General features: G+C 35.2%; 1 protein-coding gene across 1 annotated transcript in view; it reads right to left on the bottom strand.

The window, feature by feature from the left end:
- Positions 1-12165, bottom strand: part of LOC120226007 (protein O-mannosyl-transferase TMTC2-like) — a 115133-nt gene that overhangs the window by 95567 nt on the left and 7401 nt on the right. Inside the window, exon 2 of the mRNA XM_039224197.1 lies at positions 5412-5493. Coding sequence (XP_039080128.1) covers positions 5412-5493 — 82 coding nt within the window. The remainder of the gene's footprint in view (positions 1-5411; positions 5494-12165) is intronic.

The raw sequence follows: 12165 nt of genomic DNA, 5'->3' as shown, positions 1-12165 counted from the left end.
AAAATCCACAGTTGAAAAGTCTTCAATAAGGCACTCATTTCCTAACCTGGCAGCTCTCCTAAGTTGGATGTTCCTCCTTCTATGGAACCTGAATGTATCTTCTCAGAGTTTCTAGCTATGGTCCTAATTCTGCCCTTGAACTACTCTCCAGACATATGCTGTGCCTTCTGCCTCAAATATCATCTCTGCTTTATTATTCTCCAAAGTATCCACTTGTTTCTACTATTTTTGTGAGTGGTGAACTCCTATTATTGATTCAAATATAGCTTATGTGTAATCTCATCAGTTATAGTTCTCCTGCACCCCAGCCTCCCAAATCAAGGCTACTCCATCACTATATGTCTTTTATAAAACCAATTGTAATTATAATTGAATGATTATTTTTACAACGTGTACCTCTCTCATCAGTTTTCAAGCTCCCTGTTGTCTCCCTACATCCAGCTTAATAAATACTAAGTTGGATTAACAGGTTCAGGACTCATCATAAATAGTGGAACCCTTGGAATAAACAACTTCACCCAGAGAGGGTAACTGAAATGAAGAAAATGAGGGAAAAGCCATATATATAGTCAAGAGGTTGCTGGGAAAAGAGGAAACCATCCAAGGTCAATGTAAAAGAGTACTTCTCAATAGCATTTATCACCATTTGCTTCCTTTCCACTTTTTATGTTTTTGTCCTTAATATTTAACAAATTTCCATCTACCCAGACTTATACATAATAGGTGTCTCATAACAAATGAATTTATTTCAATCTACAGAAAATTTACTACTAAGCACATAAAGAAAAAATTACACTATATTCTTTTTGACAAAATGGTTTTTGTAGTAATTCTTTAAAAAAAAGAGAGAGAAACTTCTTGTCTTAACTTTTACTCATTTGGCAGAAACTTTCCTTTGGAGTCATAGGGAAATCCATGAAGAATCCCTTGAATTACAGGCCCACATGAGACACCAAGGCACCAGATCCTCATCTTTGACATTTATAAACTAAATTCCATAAAGACTTCACATGATTTGTTTCATATGGACACGGCTTACACTGTAAGCCTAATGACAATATGAATATAACACTATACTATTACTGATACCATAGCTTGAAACCTATTTTCTACACATTCCTTAAAATTTTTGATGAAAGATCGGTGAGAAATTGAGTATAAATCAGCAACAACACAAAATCCTAGCACTGAAAAACATTTTGAAAGCCCACATCAACTCTTTCACACTTCACAGATAAGGATTCCTAATCCCAGAGACTACAGGGACCAGAGACCATTAACATTTTTTAAAAATATTTATTTTGAGAGACAGAGAGAGAAAGTGCGGGTGCACATGCGTATGCATGCACATACACACCCATGAGTGGGGGGAGGAGCTGACAGAGAGGGAGAGCGAATCCCAAGTAGGCTCCACACTGTCAGCACAGAGCCCATTGCAGGGCTTGATCTCTTGGTTTGTGAGCCAAAATCAACAGCTATACTCTTAAGTGATTGAGTCACCAAGGCACCCTTGAGAGGGCCTACATTTGACAAACTTTTTGAACCAGTTTTATAAACCTGTCTAGCTTTCTTTGTTGCACGCTAACATGAAGCAAAAAGACAATCTGCTATGTTATCTTTTCCCCAAAACACAAAACTAGTGGATGAAAAATGTAAATAACTGAAAATACTTTTAAACACTGCCTTCTAATGGTCATTGCAGCCAATATAAATTCTTATACTTCACTCTGTCTAGTCCCAACTGCATAGTATTTTCAAAGTCACTTGTATCATTAACAAGCAAATCAAAAGCATGTAGTCACCCAGGAGAGTGAATTTCCAACAGAACAAAATGCACCCATGCTGGCATTTTCATGGGGATTTGCAAAAGCATTTTATACAAAGACACAAAACAACATGTATATTTCATTTAAACATTTATGTTTTAAGCTGAGAAAGTATTATTCATTCAACCTGTGGGTATAAATGTCCTAAGAATATCCATAATCAGAAAGTTAATGGAGAAATCATAGTATGTACGTTCTCGGTACAAGAAGTAATAAAAATGCTAACGAACAAACTTTCAGTCCATTTTGGAATCCACATCCAATTAAAATGGAGACTATCTCTAACTGAGTTCAATTGACATTTAATGCACATCACTGTGAGTAGGGCAATATGCTAGATATTGATGGTGCAAAAATGGAAAACAGGGCTTCTCCCCTCTCAATTTTAGGGAATTTTCTACCTTAGAATTTTCTAAAGAAAGGAAGTGTATAATTTCAATATAAAAATGTACATTCCCACAACCACTCCGAAGTCCAAACCATCTTCTATGCCTAAAAGACAGAAATAGAGTTCCCCTAGACCTTCTCCTAATCCTGTTTTCTCCTTGGGGTCCCTTCTTTTTCCCTGGGAAGAAAATGCAAACTCCTTAGCTTGGTCGACAAAGCTAAGCTTTGTCCTCCCACTTTCCTGTCTGATTTAATATAATCCAGTGACATTAGCCTTCCTTCTCTACTGTGAACCCAAGCTTGCTCTATGACTTTGAACTTTGTTACTTGTCTGAAATGCTCTTACCTGGCTCTTCGAAGAGCTGGTTTACACTTATCGATTTAAGATATCACCTCTTCACAAATGTTCTACTTGACTACTTGCTTTCAAGAAGCACCCCACTTCCTACCACATCACCTTCTAAAAATGACATCACCCTATTTATTTCCTACATGGCCCTACTCACTTTCTGAAAAAGAAACAGTAACTTCCACCATTAGACATATCTTATACACATTAAAATTAATAAAAATTCTTCCCTAAACATTTTATGCTATGTTATGATTTATATGAATTTGACATTCTAAAATTGCATAGAATGACCTACTAATCGGAAGTATCTACCTTATCCATCTGCACATGTGTGTGTTTATCTACCAATGTTGTGAAAGAAATGGAGCATACAGTAAAGAAGAAAAGGCACTGGTGGTTATCAAGGGACCCAAAAGTTATTTTACTTCTACAAATTTAGGCAAGTCAATGTCATTTCTCTAGACTTCAGTCAACTTATTTGTACAACAGAGGGATTATATTAAACCATTTAGAACAACTTTCCGGTTCTAAAACTCAGTCATCTGAAGTAGATTTCCCTCAAATTAAATGTACATTTTTTACTTTCTTTTATTTTTCTTTTTTTTGAATTTAGTATGTTTTTTATTTTATTTATTTATTTGTTTATTTTTTACAAATAGTTTATTGTCAAATTAGTTTCCACATAACACTCAGTGGTCATCCCCACGAGTGCCCTCCTCCATGCCCATCCCCCCTCCCCCCCATCCATCAGTCCTCAGTTTTTGTCAGCATTCAAGAGTCTCTCATGGTTCGCCTCTCTCCCTTTCCCCCACCATTTCCCCCCTTCTTCTCCCCCTTGTTTAAATGTACATTTTTTATAACATGAGCACAATGAGACAGGAATATCAAGCACTCCATATGGGCTTCCTGTCCATTTGTAGATTATTTTTCCTTAACTACCACTTTTTGATTCTTCAGGCTGAGTCCTTTTTATTTCCCTCTCCAGAATGGGGAAACATACTGAAACTATTTCATAAAATTATATTGAATTATGCAGTCATTCCTCCCATAGAAAATACATGTACTTCTAATAATGTACGCGTGTTAAAAATTTTTAAATAATCCAGAAGTGCTAAGAAGAATCAGTTACAATACATGTATTTACAGAATGTGTGTTATCATCACTGTTTTTTCAAGTAACCTAGACAATAATTTGTTGCACTTTCTGTTAAAACTAAATCCAAACTCTTCTCATGGAAGAACTACTCTCCACCACCAACATTGAAAAAGACAAACCAGGAGGATGATGTAATATAAAAACAATAATAACTTAAAAATAGAAATAGATAAAGACGGACAAGTCAGAATAATAAGGGGGCAAACTCTTAAAATGAACACGATAGTGAATTTCTTCCCTTGCAATACAAATGAAGCCATAATTAAATTAAAAGGAATTGATTGTGAAATATCTAAAGCATGTAATAAAATTATGGAAACAAGATTAGAAGGTTATTAAGTAGAATTAGTTTGAGGTAAAGGAAATGCAGAAAGCAAGATAGGGAAAAAATTCTACTTCAAAAGATGCAATAAGAAGAAGAGATTCTTTAGCACTCGGGAAAATAATCATGGACCTACTTTAATGCACAGTGGGGGCACCCAAAATAGTATGCATGAGAAAATCTAATTTAAAATACTTCATATGAGAAAATCCTGTGAAAATAAAATATATTCTGCAGCAAACTTAAAATTAGTTGACTGCCAACTTAACATGGCAATAACACTGCATCGTGAAACAAAATCAGGAGTGGTTATGCAATAACCCATGTGAAATGACATGCTGTGTTATGCTGGAAAGACAAAGCATCATGACCCTAGATTTATAAACATATATGCAAAATGGAAATAAGCAAATGGATTTGTGGCTGGTTAAGTATATCCTCCATTTTATTATTCCCATTTTTCTACACTCATAGTCTGTCACTGATTTATTTTTACTAGTTGCAAAATGGAATAAAGAATTAACTTTAAGAAGAAGGATATTAGTTTCATTTCCTCAAGATTTAACCGCCATCCATCTTTCAGCTTACTACTTGATAATAACACATCAAAGCCAAAAGTGGTTAAAAAATCATGTTCCCCCCAAAGGATCAGCAAAAGTGAATGCTTTACTGTTCCTTGAAAGCCATTCCAACTACAAATCTGGTAGAAATAAGTACATCTTACCCAACACCAAACCAGCTATATACTTCACCTCACTTAACACATGACTCACTCCTAATGATAGAGTGGAGTGTGACAGAGTTGTTATATAAGTTCATTCTGTACTGATTAAGGCAAAGCCTAAACTGAATGAGAAAGACATCTTTTATATCATTTATAGTTTATCCTTGACCCCAATCTCAGGTATCTAGAGGCTGGGGTACACTTGTTTTTTCCAGAAAGCAAGATTTTGTGGTCAAAATGTAAACCTCTAAAATTTAAAAATGATACAGTCAAGGAGCAATATATTATCATTCATAAATATAAGAGAGCGAATATTCTGGTTACATACCATCCATCAGGCAAGGAGCAAGATGCTTTCCTGATGAGACCTTTTTTACTCTTCACAATGGACTTGAAAGAAACAACTGTGTAAATGCCTCTCCCCATTGAAGTCCTATGAAAATTACTAATGGAAAATATAATGTGTAGCCTTCTATACATGCCTGCTTTGAATGAAAAACTCAGACTACACCATGAGGCTAAATCTGTAACAATGAAGTCCATGCCCTCTCAAAATGCTCTTTGCCAGCAAATCCTAAATCTCATATCAACATTAACAGTAAATGAGGGTGGAGGGGACATGGAAAAAACTATCAACCACTCACCATAATGCATGTAACAGTTTCCTTTGGTGGGATCCAGCTCAATAGCCTTCAAGAAGAACTTTTCAGCCTCACTCTTACGACCCTTGAAAAACAGAGAAAATGGATGATTCAGCAGTAGATCATGAAGGATTCTTTACCTCCTGGGCCCAAATGAAGTAAGTAGACTGATGTCTACTTGGTAATCATCACACACACAGACAAAAGTGTTTTGTTTTTATCTAAACAAGGATGACCAAGGAGAATATGCTAAAAGAGAAGAATGAAGTCAGAATCCTAGGAAACACCAAGATTAGAACAGACAGTGAGAGTTGATCAAAGAGATCAGAGAAGAGGCCAGGAAGGCAAGAGAAAAAGTGAAAAAATGGTTTCATGACCACCAAAGGGATGAGATAGTTTTAAGGAATGATGGGAAACATCATTTTCATTTTCTATTTTATTTTCTCCTTTTGATTTTTTTCCTCTTCATTTCTTCTTCCTTGTAAAGAATTTTGGGCATTTTAGCTTTTGAGATGATTTTATCCTAATGGCTCACTTTACATATAAAGAAACTACGTCACGGTTTATAACTCTCAAGCAACCACTGCTTATCTTTGCTGATGTCATTCAGCACTAAAATACTCCTACACCAGGATTTAGTCTAAAGTTGACTCCTCTTCCTAGCTATAGTTTTAATTTTAGTAAACATCACAATCATCCCCAGAAGAAAATAAACAAAGAGTAGGGGGAAAGCCCTATAAGCAATAAACTAACTTTTCATGAAACAATATCCATCCTGGAAGAATCTATAACTATATATTCGTTACCATTTTATAGCCTGTGAACCAAAATTGCCTACAGAGTAATAGAAAGGGGTGGCATAAGGCAGGAGAAGAGCCCCAAGAAGAACTTGCCTGGAGCAAGTCTGTTTTGTCCTGCAAGGTTGGAATGAAGATCTATGCTGACTGACAATGGCAATGAGGCACTGGTTGCTGGTAGTGTCCAGAAGTTTCGCTCTAAAGAGAAATGATCGTATGTCCTTGTTCCTTCTAACTTATACACTGTCTACCACATGAACTTCAGATAATGTTTTTTTTTTCCTTTCTTCAGATATGTTTTTTTAAACCACTGTTAGATATATCTCCCAAAGGTAGAGGTATATAATTAACCTAATAGTCTCCATTCCATTCAACTTTGTTCTTTCACTCATTTAAAAATTTTTCATTCATTTCACTCACTTAAAAAATTCACTATTGCTACATCCTTTATTTACCCATTGCCCTAGCCAGTAGGATGCAGCCTACATACAGCTTCTACTATAGACAAAAGTATCTGACATCTTCATTGCTACTCCAGTCAATAAATTGTCTTTAACTCACAAGTCTCCACAAATATCCAATAATTAAAAATTTTATTCCCTATAGTATTTCTCATGACATTTTAACTTCAAAGGAAGAAAAGGAAAGTACAAGCAAAATGCACCCCCCCACACACACACAGTATACTTCTATGAAGTAAGTAAGACTTGGCAAGAATCTTACCAAGTTAAGATTCCTTAAAATAATTAAATAACTTTAGTGAATCAGGCAGTAGAATGTATAAGTTCAGATCATAGATTCTAGGCAGACAGCTCCCCCATGTGTGTAGCCATGTGACCCTGAGTAAGTTATTTCAGCTCTTAGCTGTAATGTTCTCTATTATACTATGACAGGAGGAGCACAGTGAATTTTTAGGGCCATGGAACTATTCTGCAGGATACAGTAATAGTGGATACATATCATTATATATTTGTCAAAACCCACATAATACAAAAAGTGAACCTGAATGTAAACTATGACTTTAACTATTGATAATGTGTCAGTATTTGCTCATCAATAGTAACAAATATACAACACTAATGCAACTTGATAATTGTAGGGTGGTAAGAGGGTAAAGGAGTATATGGGTACTCTATATTTAGCTCAAATTTTTTTTCATGTTTATTTATTTATTTTGAGAGAGAGAGAAGGGAGTGGCAGAGAGAGAGGGAGACAAAGAATCCCAAGCAGGCTCCACACTGTCAGCACAGAGCCTGATGCAGTGCTCAATCCTGCAGACTACGAGATCAGTACTTGAGCTGATATGAAGAGCCAGATGCTTAACTGACTGAGCCATCCAGGTACTCCTCATTTTTTTTTTATAAACCTAAAACTGCTCTAAAAATAAAGTGTACTGTTTTAAAAAGAAAATAACAGTCAAATCAGTTTCAGAAGATTAGTGAATTATCTGAGACGATATACATAAAGTTGTTATTATAGTACTTAGGTATAAATTTGTAATAAATGTTAACTATTTTTTTAAATATACATATATACATGAACATACAGTATGCAATAGATTGCAGAGTTATTAATGTCAAAGAATATGTTTATTATATACACAGTCTCAGAAACACATTGTCAGCCTTTAATCATTAGAAAATGATGTACAAAGAACTTGAGAAGATAATAAAAGACACAAAATGAAAACTATCGTCGGTAAAGAGTCTGTACAAATGTTATATGCAAAGATACAAAGGATCTGTGAAACTTTCTTGCACCTTAGTTTTTCAGGATGGAGAAGAAACTGGCTCATTTATCAATGTCACAGTAAATGGGGTTATAAAATCCTTGTGTGTAGTCCATTGGCAAAAAATAGTACGTAGCGTTAAAAACACGCATCAGATCTCAAAGGACAATGGTCTCTAGATGCTCAGTGGACCAGGTTATTAAAGGCAATGAGTCCCAACATTTCCTAGATGCAAAATAAACACATCGAAGGCCAGAACATTCTTTCTAGGGGGAGTCCCAAACCATCGTGCAAAAACCTATCTTTCTGCTTTGATCACTATTTATTTAGTCAAGTGCCAAATAATGAGGAGGAAAGTAAAATCCTCACGAGAGTATTTAAAATCAAGAGTCAACCAAATGCATAAGCCAACCATACACATACATTACTGGCTCTTGGGAAGAAATTACGGTGACTTGGAGGGAAAAGTATGTTCAGTCCAATTTATTTCTTTCAACTATTATTGTTTTGGAAGGGTGGCAGTTAAGAAAGTGGAGAAGAAAAAGTTATTTCTCAGCAGGTTTTTCTTGGTGCTTTTAGATTTTGTCAGCATTTTCTATCAGCAAGCATCATGGAGTAGCCACTAGTTGTACAAACTCCTCATATCAAGCACCATTACTCATTTTGTATACTGGCTGATGTTTGAACATGTGTGATGGTTCTGAAAACCAAGTAAAAAGGACTGTGGTCAGCTGTGAAAAATAAGGGAAATGTGAGTTGAGAGGCTTGGTTTCTACAACCATCTCTGTGACTTGTTTATATGCTTGTTCCTTTGTTTTTGTTGGGTAAAAAGGATTTACGGAAGGCCTTCTGTTTGCTTTGCACAGTTCTAAGTAACGAAGATATAACTGTGAACAACACAGAGTGTTTGGTCTCAAGTCCTAGTTGCAAGAGGCACACACTGAACACATAACCCCATCAGCAGGCAGATGAGTCACAGGGGACTGTGGGTAAAAAACGTCTCCAATTCTCAGTGAAAGCTGGCCCAGAGACAACAAGCCTGAGTTTGAATCTTGCTGGTTCTACTTATTTAACTGTGACTTTGAGTATCTTTTGTAATGTCTCTTCTTCCTCATTGGTGAAAGTAAACATAATACCAATCAATTTTGGAGGGTTGCTTAAAAAAATCATGGAAATAACTGGCTTAGATATGACATATAAAGCTCTGACATTCTTTGATTTTTCTTCCTTTTATCTTTTCAAAAGAATTCTTCCTTCCAGTTTCATTGCCATTATCTGGTTCCTAATTACCAAACTTCAAAAATGCTTTTCAGAATTTCATGTCATGATAGAAACTAAATTTCACAATTTGTCTATAAAATGTCCCATTCCTAACACTTTCTCCTATCTCAAATAAAAGCCCCTCTCACCTCACATTTACAATGATACAGCAGATATCAGATGTCCTGACCCAATGAGCTTCATTTTACCTGATTAATATTCCTTAAATGAAACTGGTTTTGTATGCCTTTGCTCAATTTTATTTTACTTATTTAATTTTAGAGAAAGAGAGAGAGAAGAAAAGGGGCAGAGAGATAGAGAGAACCTTAACCAGGCTCCACGCTCAGCACAGAGCCCAACACTGGGCTTGATTTCAAGACCTGGGATCACGACCTCAGCTGAAATCATGAGTCGGATGCTCAATCAACTGAACCTCCCAGGAGCCTCTGCTCAAAAATATGTTAATAGCTCCTACTTTCCACTCATTTTATTTAATAAACAGGTTAATTTCCAAAGTCTTTCATAATGTAGCTCAAATCTTCCTAGATAAATTCCTATACCTTATCAGGCCAATTTACTCACATCTTCCTTCAATTATTTCTTCTGGTCTATAATGTTGCTTATTTTTTTGCTTGCTCACATGCATTTTATGCTTTACAACTTGACTGAAGTTTCACTTTTCTATAAAGCTTTCTGTGATGGCTACGATGGCCAGTAATTTGCTTTTTCTTTTAATTATGATGATATGATTTATTTTTAAAAGAGTTATTACTACCATGCTAGTTATACAACTTAAACCCTAGGATACTAGACCAAGTCCTATCATAAATAAAGTGACTGGAAAGTGGACATTTAATTTTTGCAAAATTGTAATTCTAGGTTAAGTATTTAGAGTTTGGACATGACCATTCAGTGTGCCCACATACTAGTCAGTTAAAACAGCAAAAACCCAGTATACTGAGAAAAAAAAAAAAGAGTAACTGATTATGCAGAAGATTAAGAAGTCAAGGACATAAAGCAGAGGTAATGGAATTCTTGGTAAATATTCTTTCTTATTTTAACATCACTGCTTTGAATAATCCTAGATTAGATTAGGCACTTTGCAGTTAGTACATCAGTGCCGGTGTTGAGAATTAACCAGTTGGACTTTGAGCAGCACAAGGGCTATGGGATTGGGAGAATGCAAGCAGGATAAAAAGAGAGAACAGACATTTTCCTGGATGAGGCCTACACCTGTTTCTGGAATTAGGGATTTGAGATTACCAATATACTTACATTATATTTACATTAGTATATTATTTGTAACACTATACTGAGTATTACAAACATACATATGAGATAATATTATTTAAACTCATGGAAAAGTCATTCTCAGTCAGGACTAGGCCTTGTCAGGCCCTCTTCTGACTGGCAGCAACTATTTAGTTTATCTAACTAAATGTTAGATAAACATTTAGTAAAGTTTATATAGCCTTTGTGGGATACAGTATGCCATTCGCTTTCAGCTTATTTTATTTTCTGATTAAACTGGATGCTACCATCACCGTGTAGAAGCAGGTGCCCACCTGAGTGGGTGTAGAAGGCAGGCAGCACCGCTTCTGACGGCTGATTAATACTTTCCCAAACTCCAAAACATACAAATATAAAAGTACATAAGTATTTGTGTGTATATATGTATATACACACACACTCCCCCAAACATTCCTAACTCCCACTTAAAGTATGCAGGAATACTACTATACGAGAGAATTACACTATTATGGCTTTAGCTGGAATTATTTTAGTTTAAAAAGTAAACCATACCACAAATTTTGAATATATATTTCTAGTAATAAACTAGCCATTACATCACTGTCAACTACCCCGGACAAAGTATGTCCTCATTCCTAGCTCAGAACTGCTATTTTACTGAATGACACCAGAAAACATTGAGACTTGGCATTACTGCATTGCATTATAAGTATCAATATAAAAATATATTTATAGACGAATGCAATTAGCGTATTCATCTTGTCCTATGAACCAAATTATTCCAAGACTTTACCTGTCCTTCAACAGTCATCTAAGTATTCAATAAATATAATAACCAGTCAATAAATTAATGGGCTCTCACAATTGTCTTTATATAACTTAACAGCTTATAGTTACTCCTTAGTTATTTAGTTTATATGTTCACACGTTGTTAGGAGAGTACAGAGCTATGCACAAAGCAGTAATTTTTCCATTTCACATCTGGAAACTTAGCATGAACTATTGTGTATGAAACCATAAAAACAGTTCCTCAGAACAAACCCAATTTCAGCCAAATATTTATATTGTAACCAGGGACTATCTGTGTCATCAGTGTTCAGAAGAATATCAATTAAAATAACTCAAAAAACAAGCCAGACAATTTCCCTGCAGTGTCCCTATTTCTTCTTCAAAGGCTGATATAAGTTTAGTAGGAAGCCTCTTGCAGTTGTGTAGCTAGCAGCCATTCCCATGCATGGTCGTGTGTACTCTTTGAGGATGCTTGACAATTATGAATGCTGGTCATTTTCACAACCAATGAAATTCACAGCTTCATCTCACATTCAACCTATATGGATAATACCTAAGAAAGGGAAGTAGCTAAAACAGGTCCAAAAGCTAAAGTGTAGTTTGGTAAACGTGTTGTTTAAACATGGATTATGGTTTGATGAGTGCAACAGGAAAAGTAACTAAAAAGATACTCTTAAAGAGTGAATTTGTGAAGACCTGCATTTACAGATGAAAAAGAGCATTATTTGATGGTCTATTTTAACATTAATGTTTTTATATATGAAGTGTCTTTAGGAAATTAAAGTGCTTCCACCTCAAAATACAAAAAAAAAAAAAAATTTAAAAATGCCTAGCACTTCCACTAATTTTTTACAAATGAAGATGATTTATATTAAACCATTTAATTCTCATATTCCTCCAAGTCATTATATGTTATTAAACAGAGCTAACT

This window comes from Hyaena hyaena, unplaced genomic scaffold (assembly GCF_003009895.1).
Source record: "Hyaena hyaena isolate Hyena2069 unplaced genomic scaffold, ASM300989v1 scaffold_1551, whole genome shotgun sequence".
In the NCBI taxonomy this organism is placed as follows: Eukaryota; Metazoa; Chordata; class Mammalia; order Carnivora; family Hyaenidae; genus Hyaena; species Hyaena hyaena.
This window is presented reverse-complemented; position numbering and strand designations above follow the sequence as displayed.